The sequence below is a fragment of the Anolis carolinensis genome, chromosome 3, assembly GCF_035594765.1.
Source record: "Anolis carolinensis isolate JA03-04 chromosome 3, rAnoCar3.1.pri, whole genome shotgun sequence".
In the NCBI taxonomy this organism is placed as follows: Eukaryota; Metazoa; Chordata; class Lepidosauria; order Squamata; family Dactyloidae; genus Anolis; species Anolis carolinensis.
Window position 1 is genome coordinate 279003409 of NC_085843.1, and position 24003 is coordinate 279027411.

Consider the following 24003-nt stretch of genomic DNA (forward strand, 5'->3'; position numbering starts at 1 on the left):
AAGCTACAGATGTCAAATACATGAACCCAGCCTTGTTCAAGGTCTCAGCAGCTTCATGCCGATGTGACCGCTCCTAAGGATCCCTCAGGGATCGAGGCCAAACAGGTGATCTGTGGCTCGAGAGTATTCCAAAAAGCAAACCTTGATTTTGCCATTTTATATAAGGGATACCATTTTATTACGCCATTGTTTATAACGGGATTTAAACATCTGCAGATTCTCATATCCACTAGGTGTGTGTGTGTCTAGGAATCAAATCCTGACAAATATCAATGGCTTGCTATAAGTACATTGTGTGTCGAAGGCTTTCATGGCCAGAATCACTAGGTTGCTGTGAGTTTTCTGAGCTGTATGACCATGTTCCAGAAGCATTCTCTCCTGACATTTTGCCCACATCTATGGCAGACATCCTCAGAGGTTGTGAGGTTTGTTGGAAACCAGGCAAGTGGGGTTTATATATCTGTGGAAGGTCCAAGGTGAGAGAAAAAAGTCTTGTCTGCTTGAAGCAAGTGTGAATGTTGCAATTGGCCCCCTTGATTTTGGTTGGTTTTCCCCTGACGTTAAGTCCAGTCGTGACCGACTCTGAGGGTTGGTGCTCATCTCCATTTCTAAGCCGAAGAGCCGGTGTTGTACGTAGACACCTCCAAGGTCATGTGGCTGGCATGTCTGCATGGAGCGCTGTTACCTTTCTGCCGGAGCAGTACCTATTTATCTACTCACATTGGCATGTTTTCGAACTGCTAGGTTGGCAGGAGCTGGGGCTAACAGCGGGCACTCATTCCACTCCTGGGATTTGAACCTGGGACCTTTCGGTCTGCAAGTTCAGCAGCTCAGGGCTTTAACACACTGCACCACCAGCATTGAATCACCTTGCAGCTTCAAAGCCTAGCTGCTTCCTGCCTGGGGGAATCCTTTGTTGTGAGGTGTTAACTGGCCCTGATTGTTTCTTGTCTGGTATTCCCCTGTTTTCAGAGTATTGTTTTTTATTTACTGTCCTGATTTTAGAGTTTTTTTAAAATACTCTAGGTAGCTAGGTTCATTTTCATGGTTTCCTCCTTTCTGTTGAAATTCCAGACAAGAAACAATCAGGGGCAGTTAACACCACTAAACAAAGGATTCCCCCAGGCAGGAAGCAGCCAGGCTTTGAAGCTACAAGTCTATTCAATGCTAATCAAAGTGGCCAATTGCAACAATTCACACTTGCCTCAAACAGACAAGAGTTCTTTCTCCCACCCTTGGACATTCCACAGATATGTAAATCCCACTCGATTAATTTCCAACAGACCTCCCAACCTCTGAGGATGCCTGCCATAGATGTGGGCAAAATGTCAGGAGACGATGCTTCTGGAACATGGCCCTACAGCCTGGAAAACGCATAGCAACCCTATAAGTTTGGTTCATTCCAATTCTCATACAATTCTTTGCATGATCCTGTGGTTGGTAAAATGAGAGAGAAAGCAAAAAAAAAAAGCTCCTTCCTGTTTTCTCTAAACAGAGTACCTGTATAGCACCTTGTATTCTTCCTAGCCTTTTTGTCACGTTTCCTTGAAGGGGATTCTGCTCTAGCCCCAGATCATTTTGACTGCCCCTTGCTTGGCAAGTCCTTCTCAGAGAACTCTGGGAGCAGATGAGGTTAAGAGATAACTCCAGCCAAAGAAGAGAGAGAAAGAAAGCAAGAGAGAGAGAGCGCACACAGTGATATATGGGAGTAGAGAGAGCAGGAGAGTCCGCCAGAAACAAAGGCATCACAGCCAAGAATGTCTCTCCAAATGCACACATGTCCAAGAAAGATTCTCAGGATGCTAGGCTTAAAGATAAACAAGAAAATTCTTCTCATCATTTCTCTTTGCAAGCAAAAGATCCAGATAAGAATATTTTGGGGAGAGGGAGACTCTTCATAAAATACTAGCGTTGTCCAGGTTATTTAAAAAAGTTAATTTTATAATTGTACAAAATGCATAACGTTGTGGGTGAATTACATCATGCCAAGTTAACCCCGAAAAGCTCCATCAGTACTTAAAGTTTGTTACGTTGGGCAAGTTTGGTAGGGTTCACTGTACTCTCTGGCTCTAGGGTAAACTACAACTCCCACTATGATGAGTTAGTCCTCTCAAACCCCTCCAATAGGTTGAGTTAGTCATGGGGGTTCTGTGTGCCAGGTTTGGACTAGTTCCATCATTGGTGGAGATCAGTTTCTCTGCTTGTGGGTGAACTACAACTCCCAGAAAGGAATGTCAGCTCCCTCCCCACCAAACCCCTCTAGTAATCAGATTTCGGCATATCAGGTATGTGTACAAGTTTGGTCCAGATCCATCGCTGTTTGGATTCACAGTGCTCTATGGATGTAGGTGAACTACAACTCCCCCAAATCAAGGTGAATTTCCTCCAAAGACCACCAGTATATATTAATTTTTTTGCTGGTCATGGGGGCTCTGTATGCCAAATTGGGTCCAATTCCATCTTTGGTGGATTTCAGAGTGCTCATTGATTGCAGGTGAACTATAAATCCCAGTACCGACAACTCCAAAATGTCCAGGCCAATTCTCCACAAACCCCACCAGTATTCAAATATGGGCATATCGGATATGCATGACAAGTTTGGTCCACATCCATCATGGTTTGGGTTCATAGTGCACTCTGGATGCAGGTGAACTACAACTCCTATAAATCCCTCCAAAAACCACCAGCATTTTTTGTTGGTCATGGGGGTTCAGTGTGCCAAGCTAGTTCCAGATCCATCGTTGGTGGAGTTCAGAGTGCTCTTAGACTGAAGGTGAACTATACATCCCAGTACGTACAACTCCTATAAATCATGGCAAATAGTATATTCAGTTGCTGATCAATTCCTCTGTTTGCTATGTGCCATAGAAAAGAATAGGAAAGGGTTATGGGAGAGGCAGTGGGTGGGGTCATGCAAATTCCACACCAATGGAGAGTAAGAAGCACTGGGATGTCTGTGGTGGAGGAAACACATGCAATTTGGATGAAATTATCCGCTATGAAAGCCTTCGCTTGGGTGGTGGGCAGGATGGTGTTTGTGGAGGACATTGGCAGGGCTCTTGGACATGTTCTTGGTGCTCGCTATAACCTGCAATGTCATTGGAGGGAGGGCCATTGGTGTCTCCTGTGTTCGCTCTTGTTTAATTTCTGTTTTGTTTTTATCTTATGTTTCATTATGTTATTGTTACTATTTTACTGTATTATCATGTTACTGTGTATGCTGTGCTTTTACTCTGTTGCATTTTTGTCAGCTGATGATGCGTATTATGTATCCTGAATTTTATTAGGTCCCTTTTATTCGGGTATTTTAACTATGATGTTATTTTTAATATAATAAAAATATATTATATTATCCTGAAGTCCCCCCCACCAATGAAGTCGATTGAATTGTACTTGGTGGTTAATTGATATTATTACTGCTGTATTAACTCCTGTTTTATTGTCTTATTGAGTTTTATTTTTTGTATATTGTGCAATGTATTTATGCTGTTGATTTTGTAAATTATGCTGGTCGGACCTTGCCCCATGTGAGTCGCCCCGAGTTCCCATGGGGAAATGGTGGCGCGGTATAAAAAAAGTTTTATTATTATTTATTATTATTATTTTATTCCGTTTTATTGTAATTGCCTGGGCTTGGCTCCATGTTAACCGCCCCGAGTCCCTTCGGGGAGATGGAGGCGGGATACAAAAATAAAATAATAATAATAATTATTATTATTATATTTTATTATGACACAGCAAACAAGGTAGATATGCAGGATTTCGTATCACAAAATCACAAGTCGAACACTTCCCAAGTGTCTAGGACTGTGTGATGTATTTTTGGATGATGCGTGCAGATCCCAGTCGGGTGGCCTTTTACAGTTGGCAGATCGTGATTTTGTCAATGTCTATTGTTTCCAAATGCTGGCTGAGATCTTTTGGCACGGCACCCAATGTGCCGATCACCACTGGGACCACCTGCACTGATTTCTGCCAGAGTCTTTGAAGTTCAATCTTGAGGTCCTGATAGCGGCTGAGTTTTTCCTGTTGTTTTTCGTCAATGCCACTGTCACCTGGGATGGCGGCATCAATGATCCAAACCTTTTTCTTTTCCACAACTGTATGTCTGGTGTGTTGTGTTCCAGAACTTTGTCAGTCTGGATTCGGAAGTCCCACAGTATTTTTGTGTGCTCATTTTCCAATACTTGTGCAGGTTTGTGATCCCACCAGTTCTTTACTGCTGGGAGGTGGTACTTGAGGCATAAGTTCCAATGGATCATTTGGGCCACATGGTTGTGCCTCTGTTTGTAGTCAGTCTGTGCAATTTTCTTACAGCAGCTGAGGATATGATCAATGGTTTCGTCGGTTTCCTTGCACAGTCTGCATTTTGTGTCATCAGCTGATTTTTCGATCTTGGCCTTAATTGCCTTTGTTCTGATGGCTTTCTCCTGGGCTGCAAGGATCAGGTCTTCTGTCTCCTTCTTCAGTGTCCCATTTGTGAGCCATAGCCAGGTCTTCTCCTTGTCAGCTATTCCTTCAATTTTGTCAAGGAACTTTCCATGCAATGTTTTGTTGTGCCAGCTGTCAGCTCTAGTTTGTAGTGCGATTTTCTTGTACTGGTTTTTTGTCTGCTGTGCTTTGAGGAGTTTCTGATTTTTGACTTCAATCAAAGCAGGTTCTTCACTTTGCTTTACATATTCTGCCAGGGCATGTTCTTCTTCTTCTTCTTCTTCTTCTTCTTCTTCTTCTTATTATTATTATTATTATTATTATTATATTATTATTATTATCATCATCATCATTATCATTATTGTGGGTGCTATAGCTTTTTGTGGAGGCAGGAGGTTGTCTGTGTAAGTGGACACCCCAGCCACATACACACACACATATATATTCACTTTTATTATGTGTATATGGATTACCAGGCATCCGCTTTTAGACAAGCAGAGGTACACAGCACCCATGTTTATTTGTACAGAAGCCAAACTAGGGGTGGGTATTTCATGAGTTACGATCAGAGCTAGAACTGAGTTCAGGGCTTGTGTAAATTGAACACAAAATGATGACAAGGGACTTAGTAGGGAAGATTAGTAGGGAAGGCAAATGGGGATGCCAGGGTGGGGAAGCATGCAAGCCTAATTTGCAGGAAAGGGAGAAAGAGAGGAAGGCTTGTTATAATGCTCAAAACAGATTTCGCTCTCTCTCGCTCTCCTGCACACTCACTCACACACATACAGCCAAACGGAGAAAGGAAAAGATGAAAGAGCCCAATCAGACCCCATCATACTCATTGAACAAAATCCAATACGAGCTCCCCCTCCGACACTGTGAACAGAACAGGGAAGGCGGTTGCTTAGAGACAGCTGCAAGGAAGTTTGCCAGCCAGCCGCTGCTATTCAGGCATCTCTGGGGGGCTCTTTAATTGGGGGGGGGGGGGAAGGAAAAACAGTAGGGAGAAGTCTTGCTTCTCTATCTAGGGTAGCGACTCCAGCATTAGTTCCCCTTTTCTCTATTGCTTTGGAGTTGTTATCTGTTTGGTAAAAAAAGCCAGGCAAATGATCCAGTCTTCACTCTGCTTCACACCTGTCTTTCCTTGGCTGTTGTGTTTCTAAATGCTCTGGATGTAGGAGTGATGGGTGTTGCAGTCCCGACAACTCTCCAGGGTATCAGCTTGGGGGGAGATCTAATGGAACGGTAAATCCATATCGAGGCTGCAGAAACTCAGAATGTACCAGATTTTTAGAATCCTAGAGTTGGAAGAGACCTCATGGGTCACGTAGTCCAACTCAATTCTGCCAAGAAGCAGGAAAATCGCATTCAAAGCACCCCCGACAGATGGCCATCCAGCCTCTGCTAAAAAGCCTCCAAAGGAGCCTCCACCGCACTCTGGCACAGAGAGTTCCACTGCTGAACAGCTATCAACAATTAGGAAGTTCTTCCTAATATTCACATGGAATCTCCTTTCCTGTAGTTTGGAGCCATTGTTCCGCATCCTAGTCTCCAGGGCAGCAGAAAACAAGCTTGCTCCCTCCTCCCTATGACTTCCCCTCACATCTTGATTCATGGTCCTTATCATGTCTCTTCTCAGCCTTCTCTTCTCAGCCTTCTCTTCTGCAGGCTAAACATGCCCAGCTCTTTAAGCCGCTCCTCATAGGGCTTGTTCTCCAGACCCTTAATCATTTTATTCACCCTCTGGACACTTTCCAGCTTGTTAACATCTCCTTTCAATTACGGTGCCCAGAATAGGACACAGTGTGATTCCAGGTGTGGTCTGACCAAGGCAGAATAGAATAGAGGCGGAGCATGACTTCCCTGGATCTAGACACTAGACTCCTATTTATGGAGGCCAAAATCCAATTGGCTTTTTAGCCGCTACATGACATTGTTGGCTCATGTTCAACTTGTTATTTCTCCATCTTTCTCCAGGTGCAAATTGTTCCAGAGTTCCAAAGGCAGAGCATCTATCAAAGTGGTTCTCAACCTGTGGGTCCCCAGGTGTTTTGGACTGCAACTCCCAAAAATCCCAGCCAGTTTGTTTGTTTGTTTGTTTATTTATTTACAGTATTTATATTCCGCCCTTCTCACCCCGAAGGGGACTCAGGGCGGATTACAATGAACACATATATGGCAAACATTCAATGCCAACATACAAACAACATACATTAGACATACTCAGAGGCATTTTTAACATTTTTCCAGCTTCACGATTCCGTCCACAGGGGGAGCTGTTGCTTCACCGTCCAGTAGTGGCTGTACTTCCGCATTCCTTTCCTCGTGTTTTGCTGGCAGTTTTATGATGTTGTAAATTAGCCTCCCACATAAAGCGTCCCTAAATTTCCCTAATTGACAGATGCAACTGTCTTTCGGGGCTGCATAGGTCAACAGCAAGCCGGGGCTATTAATGGCCGGAGGCTTAACCCGACCCGGGCTTCGAACTCATGACCTCTCGGTCAGTAGTGATTTATAGCAGCTGGTTACTAGCCAGCTGCGCCACAGCCCAGCCCCAGCTCTTAGGATGGAGACCCACATCTCCTTACCTATTACTGTGCATAATGTATAGAATTATGCATATGATGATTAACAAAATGTAGATCTGACAGATCCCCACCCTAAGGGATTTGCAGCAGTTCTTCTCCAACCCCAGCTGTGGCCCACAAATAAACTCTACTCTCCATTTGCAGCGCAATGCCCAGCAAAACACCCAGCCTGCACCTTCTCCCTCAAAAAAGAAATCCCAGGATCATTTGAGATCGCTCTGTCACCACAGCTCTTGGGGAAATGGAAGCACATCCAAAGCCGCTGTATACAGCCGGCTTCTGTGCCTAACAGCAGAGGTCAATTGGGGATGCCGCCTGGCAACTCCACATCTGGGGAGGTTCTCCGTTCCTCTGGAAATGCAGAGGGAAGGGACAGAAGGTGGCCAGGACCTGGTAAAGCATGGCTAGGACTTGGAAGCAGGAAGCCCATGTGCCTATTTTGGATTGGGAAGGGAGAAGGAAAACATTGATTTTGCCACTGTCCAGCTTCTATTAAAAACAACAACAAAAAGATCCCTGTTATTGGAAGAAAACCTCAATTGAGGACATAAAAGACAAATAAAAGCAGGACAAATAAAATGGGAACTAACCTGTTTGATGTTGACGTCAGCTACGTGCTGGGAGCTTTCCGTCAAGGATTAAAAAATCTTATATCCCAATGCCTGACATTTAAAATGGCTTAGTTAAGAACACTGCAGTCTTCGTGAGTAGATTGTTTTAGTTTCCTAGGGTTCCAATGACTTCAAATCTTCAGAGAGCCATGCTCAACTTTTATTGCTACTCTATTTAGAAACAGAGCGATGGACACATGCATTCACACTAAAAGCAATGAGGAAGGGGAATGGTGAGATAAGGGATCTAATGGAAAAGAATCACAGACCCCAATAGCCACAGAAATAGACAATCAAAGCACTCCTGATGGATGGCCATCTAGCCTTGATTTAAAAAACCTCCAGAGAAGGAAACTCCAGTGGTCTCCAAGGTAGGTATTACACTGTCAAACAACTCTGGTTGCCAGGATAATCTTCCTAATGCTTAGATGGAACCTCCTATTGTATGATTCCATTGCTTTGTATTGCAGTTAATGGAGCAACAGAAAACAATCTTGCTTCATTTTTGACATGGCGTCCTTGCAAAAATTTGAACATGGCTATCAAGGCACATCTTAATTGTCACTTTTCCAAGATAAACATGGCCAGCTCCTTAGGCTGCTCCTCACAGAGCTTGGCTTCCAAACCTTGGGTCATTTTGGTCATCTTCCTCCAGACACTTTCCACTGGTCCATATCCTTCTTGAATTGTGATGCCCAGAACTGGGCACAGGATTATTCCAGATGAGGTCTGCCCAAAGTTATTGTTAGGGATTCCTCTTCTTCAGAAGAGGAAGGGGAGCAGGAAAGTGTTCAGGAATTAGAGGCGGAGTTGAAACTTGGGCCCTCCAGGTGTTTTGGACTTCAACTCCCACAATTCCTAACAGCCTACCGGCTGCTAGGAATTGTGGGAGTTGAAGTCCAAAACACCAGGAGGGCTGAAGTTTACCCATGCCTGCTCTAGACTCTTTGATGGATATTCATATGTGAGGCACAAACAGAGACATGCTTAGGTTTCACCCCAATCCACTTGTTGAATTCCAGGGCCAGAGAAGCAGATGGAGAAAACAGAAGAACGGCCAGCCTCAGGGGAGCGTGCTTGCTCCATTAATGTTTAACATTTACACAAATGATCAGCCACTGCCACAAGGGACAAAGAGTTCCATCTACGCTTACGATCATGCCATCACTGCCCAAGCAGGAGCTTTGACATTGCTGAATAGAAGCTCTCTGAAGCTTTAGGTGCCCTTACTGCCTAAAACAGGGGAAACCAGCTGATTCCCAAGCCATCTAAAACACCTTAAGAACAGACAAGCATCTCAAGCTTTGAGGATTACCTGAGAAGGAATCCCACTGGAACATTGCAGAACACCAAAATACTTGGGAGTTACCCTGGACCATGCTCCGACTGACAAGAAGTACCGCTTGACTATCAAGCAAAAAGTGGGTGCTAGAAATAATATCATATGAAAACTGTCTGGCACAATCTGGGGATCACAATCAACACAATGAAGACATCTGCCCTTGTGCTTTGCGACTCTGCTGCTGAGTGCACATGCTCAGTGTGGAATACACCTCACCACATTAAAATAGTAGATGTGGCTCTTAATGAGACATGCCACATTATCACAAGATGTCTACGCCCTACGATGCTGGAGAAATTATACTGTTTAGCCGGTATTGCACCACCTGACATCCATTGGGAAGTAGCACCCAATAATGAAAGGACCAAGGCAGTGACATCTCTGGCCCATCCTCTGTTCGGATATTAGCCAGCAAGCCAATGCTTTAAATCAAGAAACAGCTTTCTAAGATCTACAGACTAAGGCCCGGGGGCCACATGCAGCCCATCGAAGCCATTTATCCAGTCCCCGTGGTGGCGGTTCCCTCCTCCTCCTCCTAGAAAGGCAAGTACAGCTTGGTGCACGCCTTCCAAAGCTTTGCTTGTTTATAATGGTATTTTAATTATTATTTAATTAATTAATTTTAAGACGTGCTCTGCTAGTGCTTTTGGTACACAAAGTCAGAAGGGGGTTGGACTAAATGGCCCAACGGGTCTCTTCCAACCATCTTTACTATTATTAATATTATTATTATTATTGACAGAAGGACACAGTATTACACAGCAAATGAGATCTATATGCATATCACAAAATCACAAGTTGAACACTTCCCAAGCATTTAGGACTGTGATGTATTATTATTATTATTATTATTATTATTATTATTATTATTATTATTATTATTGACACAAAAACATTGTATGACACAGCAAACAAGATAGATATGCTGGATTTCATATCACAAAATCACAAGTCGAATACTTCCCAAGCGTTTAGGACTGTGTGATGTATTTTCGGATGATGCGTGCAGATTCCAGTAGGGTGGCCTTTTGTAGTTGACAGATTGTAATTTTGTCAATGTCTATTCTTTCCAAATGCCGGCTGAGATCTTTTGGCACAGCACCCAATGTGCCCATCACCACTGGGACCACCTGTACTGGTGGTTGTTTCTTCTTCTTCTTCTTCTTCTTCTTCTTCTTCTTCTTCTTCTTCTTCTTCTTCTTCTTCTTCTTCACATTGTGGCTGGGTGGCCATCTGTCAGGGGTGCTTTGCTTGTGCTTTTGGTGCACAAAGGCAGAAGGGGGTTGGACTAAATGGCCCAAGGGGTCTCTTCCAACCCTCTTTATTATTTTTATTATGATTATTTTTGTTCCTATTTTTTTATTTCAAAATAAGATATGTACAGTTTGCACGGGAATTTGTTCTTAGTTTTTTTTAAAAACTATAGTCCGGCCCTCCAACGGTCTGGGGGACCATGAACTGGCCCCCTGTTTAAAAAGTTTGGGGACCCCTGATCTACAGAGATACTCGCAGGAACACCTCAGCAAGCGAGAGTCCAAAAGTGGCAGATTAAAACCCAGAGCATCAAACCATAACTGATACTGATGAGAGATTCCTTCCTGGACACACAGAAGACTGGGAGACTTGGACGGCACTGAAAGGACTGCGTTCTGGCACCACGAGATGCAGAGCCAACCTTAAGAAATGGGGCCACCAAGTGGAGTCCACGACTGTCAGGACCCAGGCTGCAGAGCACCAATAACCATACACAGAGGCCAGAATCTATCTAATATCTTTATTGTAGGATTATATAAAGTTAATAAAAACAAGTGTAGAAAATAGTCCAGAAGTAGACCTTTCAGGAAAGGTCAAAACTAGTCCAAAGAAACAATGTCCAACATGAAATATTAAGGTCCAAAGTTGTAATCCAGTAACCGAAACACTCACTTTGCCAAGCAAAGTGAGGGGAGATGACAAGGTCCTTTAGTCCATAAAACTTGAACAGGGCTAGGAAGTAAACTTGATTCTTGGAACGCTAGGCTTAATTCAAGGCAACAAGAAACGAGGAGCAAGAACAGGATCCGTGGTAAATACGTGGCGAGGTCCGGAAGGCAAGGCAAGGTCCGTGGAGCAAGGCAAGGTCCTGGGAAGCAAGGCAAGGCTGGAAATGGGAGCGCGGGAGTAGCGTAGTCCACACACAACCTACTCCCGAAGCTGACGAATTGACTCCGCAAGGTTCCTACGTGGGCAAAACACCTAAATAGGGTCTCGTTTTCCCACCAAAGAACAATTCTCTGGGGAACCAGAACCGAAAGCCATTCTCTGTGTCCAGATGCATGACTCCCTAAAGTTTCCCATGGGAAGCAGGCTTAATCAGCTGAATGCCTGGCAGCGATCCTAGCGCTCCTGCGAGAAGCCTCCTGAGCGCTTTTCTGTTGTTTATAATAATCACGGCGAGAAAATGGGGGAGATTTCGGCTCAAGGCTTGTTTGGCAGACTTCTGGAAGGCAAATCTCCTGCAGGTGCAAGGGCTCCAATTCTGGCTGAAAAAGCTCCAATTCTGGCTGAAACGGTGGGAAACCTAAGTTTTCCTCTTCATCTGTCACAACAGTGCTAGGAACAGGACTACAAGGCCCATGAGACATCACAACGACATGCGAGTGTGGAGCAGAGCAAACCATAGACCACCCATTACAGAGCAGCCAGAGCCCTGCCACATGCACAATGCAGGACCTTGTAATACCCTGTTTCCCCTAAAATAAGACATCCCCAGAACATAAGACCTAGTAGAGGTTTTGATAAATTGCTAAATATAAGGCCTCCCCCGAAAATAAGACCTAGCAAAGTTTTGTTTGGAAGCATGCCTGCCGAACAGAACATCAGAGCATGCAGGATCGGTAAATGTATGTATTTACCATAGATAGTTGTACATGGAAATAGTGATAGTAACAAGAAATTCTTGATAGGATTCACAGTTTGTCTGGTTATACTGGTTTGTGATGACAACTACTGTACAGTATATAATAAATGTTCATTTTTTTTTGTTCAACAATAAATGTGAATTCTTCTTCATGGAAAAATAAGACATCCCCAGAAAATAAGACCTAGTAGAGGTTTTGATAAATTGCTAAATATAAGGCCTCCCCCGAAAGTAAGACCTAGCAAAGTTTTGTTTGGAAGCATGTATGTAGCATAGATAGTTGTACATGGAAATAGTGGTAGTAACAAGAAATTCTTGATAGGATTCACAGTTTGGTTATGCTGGTTTGTGATGACAACTACTGTACAGTATATAATACAGTAGTCTCACTTATCCAACACTCGCTTATCCAACGTTCTGGATTATCCAACGCATTTTTGTAGTCAATGTTTTCAATATATCATGATATTTTGGTGCTAAATTCATAAATACAGTAATTACTACATAGCATTACTGTGTATTAAACTACTTTTTCTGCCAAATTTGTTGTCTAACATGATGTTTTGGTGCTTAATTTGTAAAATCATAACCTAATTTGATGTTTAGCAGGCTTTTCCTTAATGCCTCCTTATTATCCAACATATTTGCTTATCCAACATTCTGCCGGCCCGTTTATGTTGGATAAGTGAGACTCTACTGTAAATGTTCAATTTTTTGTTCAACAATAAATGTGAATTCTTCTTCATGGAAAAATAAGACATCCCCTGAAAATAAGGCCTAGAGCATCTTTGGGAGCAAAAATTAATATATGTCAGGACCCTGACTGCAGAGCACCAATAACCACGCGCAGAGACCAGAATCTATCTAATATCTTTATTAAAGGAATATATAAAGTCAATAAAAACAAGTGAAGAATAAAGTTCAGAAATAGACCTTTCAGGAAAGGTCAAATATAGTCCAGGAAAATAATGTCCAGAAGGTGATATTAAGGTCCAAAGTTATAATCCAATAACCGAAACACACACTTGCCGAGCAAAGTGTGGGGAAATGACAAGGTCTTTTAGTCCATTGGAGCTTGACAACAAGGCTGGTAAACAAACTAGATTCTTGGCAAACAAGACTTGATACGAGGCAACAAGAAGCAAGAACAAGGTCCGTGGCGAGGTCCGGGGAACAAGGCAGGCTTGGAACTTGGTCCTGGAAACAAGGAACTGGAGTTGCGCAGTCCACACACGATCTCACTCCTCAAGCTGACGAGTTGACTCCGCAAGGTTCCCCTTGCGGCAAAACACCTATATAGGATCTTGTTTTCCCGCCAAGGAACACTTTCCCTGGAGAACAAGAAGTGAAACCCAAACTGTGTCCAGATGCATGACTCCTTAGAATTTCCCAAGGGAAGCAGACCTAATCAGCTAATTGTTTGGCTGCGATTCTGGCGCTCCGGCGATTCGCCTCCCTAGTTCCTCTATCTCTATTATAATTGTCCCGACGAGAAAACGGGGGAGAATTCTGCCCAAGGCTTGTTTGGCTGACTTCTTGAGGGCAAACATCCTCCAGGTGCAGAGGCTCCGATTCTGGCTGAACCGGTGGAAATCCCATGTTTTCCTCCTCATCTGCCACAATAGTACTAGGAACGGGACTACAAGGCCCATGAGATATCACAATATAAGACACTGTCTTATTTTCGGGGAAACACGGTAGCAACACCAGAGGCACTCCAAGTGGCCAGCTACTGGTCAAAGGACATTTAGTATAATGCCAAGTTTTTAACTTTGTGTTTTTAAATACATTACACTTGTACCTTTGGTTTGCTTCTGATATAATAAATCAGAAGCAAAGGAAGAAAGGAAAACATATTCTGCACAATGACTCTGGAAGAGTGTCTCCCCACCACATTTGCTTTTATGTCCAGGGAGAGCGAGAAAGGAAGATGCTATCCTTGGGAAGCCACGGCTCCCGAGACCCGGCTCCCTGCCATCTTTCCTTCCGAACCCCACGCCACCGCCCAATCCAATAGAGTTGCCACTGCTTTGGACGCGGCATACCAATTAATAAGGGCCTGGAGGCATTGCCTGTCCCCATTGCAACGCCAGGGCCCAGTCAATACGGACGGACGAGCGTTTCCATAGAAACAGGGAGAACTGTCGCTGGTCAGAGGAAGGCAGGAAGAGAAAAAGGAAAAGAGAGAATCACTAAGCTAATGAGATGGAACTGGAACTGGGAGAAAAGTGGGGAAGTTAAGAAGGGGGAGAGGGGTGGAGGTTAGAAAAATAAACGTATCTCCAGAATCTCCTATGCAAGAACTCTCCCCCGGCCCCCCAAGGGACATTTTGGATTGAAAACAAACCCTCTTGTTTCTCTCCAAAATCTTACAGAAAATGCCCCAAAGCACCTCCCGAAGGCTGCCACCTCTAACCAGCCGACATAAAAGAAGTTCTGTGTCTAAAATACACTGCGTGTGCCATCTGCAAGCAAGCATTGGGGACAACGGGGCATCTCCATGGCAACTAGACCTGGATGTTCGGGTTTCTTTGGGGGAGAATTTAAACTATATTGCATATCCCGGTGTGCATGGATCATGCTGGCCTGAAGCCCGTTCCAGAAAGCAGTCTGTAAAGACCCTGAATATGTACCGCTGGGGTGGGCGATCAATGGCACTTTCTTGTCGAAGGCAAACCACCCATAGTTGTAGCGGTATGATCCCACTCTACACGCCACCAATTTGCACTTAAAACAGGGGCATTTCCCACCGTCATGGCTGGGGAGATTGGAAGTAATGCGTCTCAGGCCATCTGATGTGGAAGACAGTTGTTCTTATTATTGTGTGCCCTCAAATAGTTTCCAAATAGGTAAAGGTTTTCCCTTGACATTAAGTCCAGTCGTGTCCGACTCTGGGGGTTAGTCTCATCTCCATTTCTAAGATGAAGAGCTGGCGTTGTCCGTAGACACCTCCAAGGTCATGTGGCCGGCATGACTGCATGGAGCACCGTTACCTTCCCACCAGAGCAGTACCTATTGATCTATTCACATTTGCATGTTTTCGAACTGCTAAATTGGTAGAAGCTGGGGCTGACAGTGCGCGCCTGGATTCGAACCTGCAACCTTTTGGTCCACACGTTCAGCAGCTCAGCGCATTAACACACTGCACCATCGGGTTCCCCTAGTTTCCAAAGTACACTGACCTTAAGGCAAAACTAGGCTTTCTTGACAGGATTTGTTTATGAAGTTTGCCATGGCCTTCCTATGAGTCTGAGAGAATGTGACTTGCCTAAGGTCATCCACTTGGGAAGGGGATTCGAACCCTGCTCTCCGGAATCGTGATCTAATGCTCATATCACTATATCAAGAAATATATGTATACAGTAGAGTCTCACTTATCCAAGCTAAACGGGCCGGCAGAAGCTTGGATAAGCGAATATCTTGGAAAATAAGGAAGGATTAAGGAAAAGCCTATTAAACATCAAATTAGGTTATGATTTTACAAATGAAGCACCAAAACATCATGTTTACCACAAATTTGACAGAAAAAGCAGTTCAATACGCAGTAATGTTATGTTGTAATTACTGTATTTACGAATTTAGCACCAAAATATCACGATATATTGAAAACATTGACTACAAAAATGGCTTGGATAATCCAGAAACTTGGATAAGCGAGGCTTGGATAAGTGAGACTCTACTGTATATAAAACTAGGGACTAAAACTAAGTAAGTAAAGGTAAAGGTTTTCACCTGACATTCAATCTAGTCGTGTCCAACTCCGGGGGTTGGTGCTCATCTCCATTTCTAAGCCAGAGAACCGGCGTTGTCCGTAGACACCTCCAAGGTCATGTAGCCGGCATGACTTTATGGAGCTCCATTACCTTCCCGCTGGAGTGGTACCCATTGATCTACTCACATTTGCATGTTTTGAACTGCTAGGTTGACAAAAGCTGGGGCTAACAGCGGTATGGTGGTTGGTGCTCTTTAAAAAGGTAAAGGTAAAGCTTTCCCCTGACGTTAAGTCTAGTCATGTCCAACTCTGGCAGTTGGTGCTCATCTCCATTTCTAAGCCGAAGAGCCGGCGTTGTTGGTAGACACCTCCAAGGTCATGTGGCCAGCATGAATGCATGGAGCACCGTTACCTTCCCGCCTGAGCGGTACTCATTGATCTACTCACATTGGCATATTTTCAAACTGCTAGGTTGGCAGAAGTTGGGGCTAACAGCGGGCGCTCACTCCACTCCCCGGATTTGAACCTACAACCTTTCGGTCCGCAAGTTCAGCAGCTCAGCGCTTTAACATACTGCGCCACCGGGTGCCCCTAGTTTCCAAAGTCCACTGACCTTAAGACAAAACAGGATAATAATAATAATAATAATAATAATAATAATAATAATAATAAAACTTTATTTATACCCCGCCACCATCTCCCCACAGGGACTCGGGGCGGCTCACATGGGGCAAGGCCCAACTAGCACAATTTACAAAAACAACAGCATAAATGCATTTGTTTACGAAAGGTTTGCCATGGCCTTCCTATGAGTCTGAGAGTGTGTGACTTGCCTAAGGCCTTCCACTTGGGAGGGGGATTTGAACCCTGCTCTCCGGAGTCGTGATCTAATGCTCATATCACTATATCAAGAAATATATGTATATATAAAACTAGGGTCTAAAACTAAGTAAGTAAAGGTAAAGGTTTTCGCCTGACATTCAATCTAGTTGTGTCCAACTCTGAGGGATGGTGCTCATCTCCATTTCTAAGCCAAAGAGCCGGCATTGTCCGTAGACACCTCCAAGGTCATGTAGCCGGCATGACTGCATGGAGCTCCATTACCTTCCCACCGGAGTGGTACCCATTGATCTACTCACATTTGCGTGTTTTCGAACTGCTAGGTTGACAAAAGCTGGGGCTAACAGCGGGAGCTCACCCTGCTCTCCGGATTCAAACTGCCGACCTTTCGGTCTGCAAGTTCAGCAGCTCAGCAGTTTAATCCGCTGTGCCACAGGAGGATCAGAACCAAACCAAACTAAAACTAAACCAATGCTAAAACCCAATACCAAATTCTTCCCCAAAGTGTTAAGGAACAGGGCTCAAATTCATGTCCATTGTGTAGAATTGTTCTTTTATTTCCTGGAAAGGTTGCTTAGGACCAGCACTAGTCCAGGGACAACTGTCTTGAGTGGCACCGCTCTAATGCCTTGACAGACTACAAATCCCAGCATCCCACAAGAAGTTGCCATAGAAGTTAAAGTGGGATATGGTGCCATCAATGTGTAGCATAAATAGGCTATGAAAATCAACTTTGTCACTATTATCCAAGCTCTATTATTGTTGTTATCCCACTTTCCCAATAATGTCATTCAAGGCAGTTTACAAACCAGTTTGATCCCTTTATTCGTTGGGGAAATATTCTCAGACTTTCGGCATATCCATTCACACACATGTGTAAAACTACAGATAATAATAAACCCTACTGAAGTTAAGGATTTGTAGCTCAATAATATACATTCTAGAGGACTCAGAAAAGACCTAGAGGGAAGATATTTTGTTGAATGTGGATAACTGAAACCGCAGATACCAGTTCGGCAGATACAGGCCTCATACTATAACAGCACAGATGCTGGCGTGAAAACATCCATGGAAATGTAAATATGAAAGTTATATTAAAAAACCATCCATCTCTCTGTAGGGATAGAACCATCTAAAATCCAATAAAAGGCAATATAAAGGACAATACTAGACATTATAAATAATATATAACGAATGAATCCACACACAAAAAGCAAATAAGACTTTCCATTTGCCAGTGGAAGGAGAGCAAGAAACACCAAGGTGTTCCTCTCTTTTGTTTCCACTAAACAAGACTGAAAAGGAAGCGAGAGAGAGAAAAAATCACCCCTTTCCTAAAGACCTCAAAGGCCTAGATATGAACATTAATAGCGAAATAGACCGAACCTGAGACATAAAGGTCTCTATGTACGAGGGTTGAATGAAAAGTAGTGCCTCCACCTTCGTAACTCCTCAACAGAAGGCAGTCCTGGTATGCGGCAGGTCCTGGCTTGTTTAGTAGACTCTCCTCCACAGTTCCATTTGGCAGGAAGCCTTAGCATTGAATGGTTGTGTTGCTAAAGTGCTTAATATGGAACCTTGCACAGACGGTCCATCAATGCGACTTAAGCAATGTGCAGTCATTGAATTCTTGACAGCAGAAAGTGTCACCCCAAAGGAGATTCATCAGAGAATGCAAACAGTTTATGGTGATTGTGTTGATGTGAGTCCTGTGCGTCGTTGGGCGAGTAAGTTTAAAGATGTTGAGGTGGGAACATCTGACCTGCGTGACAAACAAAGAGTTGGACGTCCTGTGACAGCAACCACCGAGTTTCACAAGCAAAAGGTTGACAAGATTGATTCAGGACGATCGTCGTATCACTCAGAGAGAAGTTTCAAGCATAATCTGCATTTCACAAGAACGTGTGGGTCACATTATTGCTTTGCTTGGCTATCGGAAGATCTGTGCACGATGGGGACTGTGAGACGCTGGTTGAGGAAACAGAGTGTTGACTTCTTCCGTGACGGCTTCAGAAAACCTGATCATCATTGGCAGAAATGTATCCAATTGTCTGGTGATTATATGGAAAAATGAATAGTGGTAGTTGAAGAGCACATTCTAAAGATTATTTCTGCATTTGATTTATTAAAATATTCCCATCCAAACCCAAGTAACGAAGGTGGAGGCATTACTTTCCATCCAATCCTCATATCATAACACCTCAGGTTTTGCATTCAGAATAGTTGCTGGAAGAAAAAATAATGGGTGCTATTTTCAATGGACTTGCTCCTCAGTTTGTTTCCTTGCTTGCTCTGAGCTTGATATTTTAATTTTTCCAGACCTTGAGGGTCTATGCAAGCTTGGAGGTGGGTGGGTTTGGAACAGAGCCATGTGATGACAAGAGGAAGATTTGAGCACAAATGAGAAGTGCACAGAATAGAACATGACAGAACACCAAAGAAGAGAAGGGAAGAATACAGAGTAGGATGTAGAGCAAAGCCCGTACAGACACTGCTCATCACCCAAGATAAGATAACATCATAATCTTAACTAGAATTAATTCTAAATCACATCTGACTTTAGATGTACAGTATTCATTCCACTTTCACAAGGGTTAGGGGCACAGGACCCCCATGACAATGGAAAAAAATGAATAAAAAAACCCTGAGAGAAGATTTCACTAGAAATCTCTAAAAGTCCAACGACAAGCCTTTATGGTAGGTATGGGCCAACTTGGGTCCTCCAGGTGTTTTGGACTTCAACTCCCACAATTCCCAACAACCGATTTGGCCCATGCCTGGTCAAGAACCTACACAAGCCAAGGGTAAAAACAACCCTTCCATCCAGGTCAAGAGGACCAGACATGCCTGGATCAGCAGGACTTCTTGCTGCTCACCTCCATCAGCACCTTGTCCAAGAGCTGCGTGGCTTCATGGGAGACGTTCCAAGGATCCTTTTCTTCCACCATCAGGGAGTCCAGCGTACCTTTCTCCAAGACCACATCAAAGCTCTTGTCCGTGAAGGTCAACGCCCGAGCATCCATCACTGCCCAGTGCAAGCCTGGGCAGTGGGCATAACGGTTCTTCATGCTCGTGATGCATGCCACCGAGTAGTCTATGCTGGTGATGTTTGTATATCCAAGTTGAAAGAGGTCATAACTTAGAGCACTATTCCCGCAGCCTGGAAGAGAGAGGTGGCCTTGAGTTAGTTATTTTCAGGTGTTTTCTCACACAGATGGACATTATCAGGGCTGTTACCTGGAGACAAAGAACAACTAGACCTCCACATATTTTCCGTATCTATATGACAGTCAAGAGGTAGCCTGGCCTCAACAGTGATGTCTTAGCCTTAAAACATCCATTGCCACACTAGAAAGAAGCGTATGGATACAGCTACCAAAAAGTACTTCACCAACTTCACCAGTGCATGGTTGATGACTTTCTGGCAACAGAAGATCCATGATTAGTTTGCTATTAATGTACAAAATCTATGAACATTATGGTTTGCAACTCCTTGACCCCAAGAGCTGACAATTTATAACAAATACAAGAAAAATCATTGCTAGGGTATGGAAGGTATCGGATTCCAAGATTAATGTGTTGTTGAAGGCTTTCATGGCCAGAATCAATGGGTTGTTGTGAGTTTTCCAGTCTGCATGGCAATGTTCCAGAAGCATTCGTTCCTGACGTTTTGCCCACATCTATGACAGGCACCCCAAGAGGTTTTTTTTTCGTGTCAGGAGCAACCTGAGTTGCTTCTGGAGTGAGAGAATTGGCTGTCTGCAAGGATGTTGCCCAGGGGACGCCCGGATGTTTTGATGTTTTACCATCCTTTATGGGAGGCTTCTCTCATGTCCCTGCATGGAGCTGGAGCTGATAGAGGGAGCTCATCCATGCTCTCCCCGGGTGGGATTCAAACCTGGCAGCCTTCAGGTCAACAACCCAACCTTCAAGTCACAAGGCTTTTATCCCCTAGGCCACCAGAGGCTCCTACCCCCCAAGAGGTGTGAGGTCTGTTGGAAACTAGGTAAGTGGGGTTTATACACACACACACACACACACACACACACACATTTGTGGAATGATGTCCAGGGTGGAAGAAAGAACTCTTGTCTGTTTAAGGCAAGTGTGATCATCTTGATTAGCATTTAATGACCTTGCAGATTCAAAGGCTAACTGCTTCCTGCCTGAGGGAATAATAATAATAATAATAATAATAATAATAATAATAATAATAATAATAATAATATAAAACTTTACTTCTATTCCACCCTATCTTCCTGAAGAGACTCAGGGTGGATTCCAACAAACAACGGCATACATTCAATGCCTTCAAAAAAAAACAACAAATAAATATTGGCATAATAGCCTAACAATCCCAACACCACATATGAATACAGGGTTAAAAACCTAACATCAAATTAAAAACCTAATATCAACAACCTAATCCAATATAGTCAGACAGAATCAGACAAAAAATTATATGGTGATTTAAAATCTAAATAAATGTTCACAGTAATTTACAAAAGCTAACTGAAGTTCAACAGAGTTGTGTGGGTTGGATTATGTGGGATCTTTTGTTGGGAGGCGTTAGCTGGCCCTGATTGTTTCATGTCTGAAATTCCCCCCTTTCAGAGTGTTGTTCTTTATTTACTTTCCTGGTTTTTTAAGAGTTTTTTTTAATACTGGTAGCTAGATTTTGTTCATTTTCATGGTTTTCATGGTTCCTCAGACAGGAAGCGGCCTGGCTTTGAAGCTGCAAGGCCATTCAATGCTAATCAAGGAGATTAACTGCAACATCCACACTTGCCTCAAACAGGCAAGAGTTCTTTCTCCCACCCTGGACATCATTCCACAGATAAATAAACCCCACTTGCCTAGTTTCCAACAGAACTCACAACCTCTGAGGATGCCTGCCACAGAGGTGGGCGAAATGTCAGGAGAGAATGCTTCTGGAACAGGGCCATACAGCCTGGAAACCTCACAGAAACCCAGATTCTAGGATTGTCTAGGAACTTTAAGAAACTACCTTTGAGCATGTGCAAAGTGCATTCCTTCACCATGCTCAGCTGGCATTAAGTGAACAGAAAACATCTAACTTTGGGGTGAACCTCAACTATGGTGTTCTGTATAAGAAGTGAGCCAAGCAACCAGTTATCTTTCCAAAACTCCAAAAATGAACCTTTGAGCCTTCCCTCTAAAACTGGCAACCACAATTGGCTGGGAGGTTTGGGGAAGCAGAGCCGAGTGGGTGCCTTGGATTACAATTAGCTTAATTAGAGATGCAGCAGCATATAATGAGTGGGTTGCAGCAGGCACTTTAATTACTTTCTCACCAGGGTGGAGATTGGTACACCGGGTTCTTACACATACATGGGGGGACTCACTGGGATCCTAACACCCAAGGGCAGGCCATCAAAACCATCCTGGCTTTTCCCCGGCATTGCCTCCAGTCCCTGGGATTCTGGCCCAGTTCTTCCTTCTTCACCTCCTCTTCCTCCCACTCATTGATCCTAATGTACAGTGCATGATGCAGTCTGCAAAGTAGATATGTTTCGCTCAAGCCAGATATCTATGCAAAATTTCAACTCTAAGATTCTATTCTTCATCACTTCATACATTTGTAGTCCTTATGGATGCAGCTTACAGATGTTATCAAAAAATAAATGGTTTACTACTATTACTACAGTTTATTGGAATTTCTACAAGTCAGGAACTGAGAGAGGATGATGGGTTAATTGGCTACGGAAAAGAATTAACTTGTACGGCTATGGAAAAGAGTTATTTTTGTTGTTGCATGCTTCCAAGTCATTCTATATATCTGTGGAATGATGTCCAGGTTGGGAGAAATAGCTCTTTGTCTGTTTGAGGCAAGTGTGAATGTTGCAATTAGGCTGGGCTGTGGTGCAGCTGGTTAGTAGCCAACTGCAATAAATCACTACTGACCGAGAGGTCATGAGTTCAAAACCAGCCCAGGGCCGGATTGAGCACCCAACCATTAAATAGCCTAGCTTATTGTTTACCTAAGGAACCCGAAAGACAGTTGCATCTGCCAAGTAGGAAAATTTAGGGACTGCTTATGTGGGGAAGCTAATTTAACTAATTTACGTCACCATAAAACCATCCTGCAGTGTGCGTGTGGAAGAATGAGGAAGTATGTGTTGTCGAAGGCTTTCATGGCCGGGATCACAGGGTTTTTGTATGTCTTTCGGGCTGTGTGGCCATGTTCCAGAAGTATTCTCTCCTGACGTTTCGCCCACATCTATGGCAGGCATCCTCAGAGGTTGTGAGGTACCTCTGAGGATGCCTGCCATAGATGTGGGCGAAACGTCAGGAGAGAATACTTCTGAAACATGGCCACACAGCCCGAAAGACATACAGCAACCCAATGAGGAAGTACTCCATCAAGGACTCGGATGTCATGGTGGATGATGAAGCCTAAGCTCCCCCTGTAGCCAGAATTGAGCATGCCCTCATGAAGCCGGAAGCTGAAAAACATTAAATAGCCTCTGTGTCTCTGTCTGTATGTCGTATGTCTAATGACATTGAATGTTCGCCATGTTTATGTACATTGTGATCTGCTCTGAATCCCCTTCGGGGTGAGAAGAGCAGAATATAAATACTGTAAATAAATAACAAAATTATTAATCACTTTGATTAGCACTTAATAGCTTTGCAGCTTCAAAGCCTGGCTGCTTTCTGCCTGCGAAGCAATGAAAACCATGAAAATGAACAAAATCTGGCTACCAGTATTTAAAAAAAAACCTTTAAAATCAGGACAGTAAATAAAGAACAACACTCTGAAAACAGGGGAATTCCAAACATGAAACTATCAGAGCCAGCTGACACCTCCCAACAAAGGATTTCCCCAGGCAGGAAACAGCTAGGCTTTGAATCTGCAAGGCAATTAAATGCTAATCAAGGTGGCCAATTACAACATTCATACTTGCCTCAAGCAGACAAGAGTTCTTTGCCTATTTCCAAGTGGCCTTTAAAGCAACACTATTATGTTCGGTCATTTTATGTCAAGACTTTTTTAGATGGGGCTTTCTACTTTTTTCCTCTGAGCATAAGAGAAAGTGACATGCCCAAAATTACCCAATAACTTTCCATGGTTGAGTTGATATTTGAACCCATGCTTCCGGAGTGCTAGCCCAACATTCAAACCACCACATCATACTGTTTTCTTATTAAAGGAATAGATTTAACACAGAACTATCATACACCCACTGGATAAAACATACAGAAATGCAGCTTTTTGTAGTGTGTTAATCCCAACAATACCCGTCTACTACTCTATTTCCCGCACCTTCATTCAATAGCTGTGTGTGTATACAGTGAAGCTTTGGGGATTTCCCATTCTTCCACAATGAAAGGAAATTTCTACAATGATCCATTTCGATTTCAGAATGGTAAGACCAGAAAAACTGAGGCTAACTTTCCCAGCACGGCTTTGGAAGAATGAAACTACATCTGAATCACAAGCAGGCTCAAGGTTGCATGCTTTGAGAGCATTCAATTGTACAAGTGAGGTATTATTATATTCCTGTGTGTTGATGTCACACAATTGAGAGTTGATTAGAAACAGGAACTAGGTTTCC

At 43.5% G+C, this 24003-nt stretch overlaps 1 protein-coding gene across 1 annotated transcript in view; it reads right to left on the reverse strand.

Moving 5' to 3' along the window:
• The window catches only part of eef1akmt4 (EEF1A lysine methyltransferase 4), a 60538-nt gene that overhangs the window by 19496 nt on the left and 17039 nt on the right, over positions 1-24003 (reverse strand). Inside the window, exon 2 of the mRNA XM_062976855.1 lies at positions 19300-19583. Coding sequence (XP_062832925.1) covers positions 19300-19583 — 284 coding nt within the window. The remainder of the gene's footprint in view (positions 1-19299; positions 19584-24003) is intronic.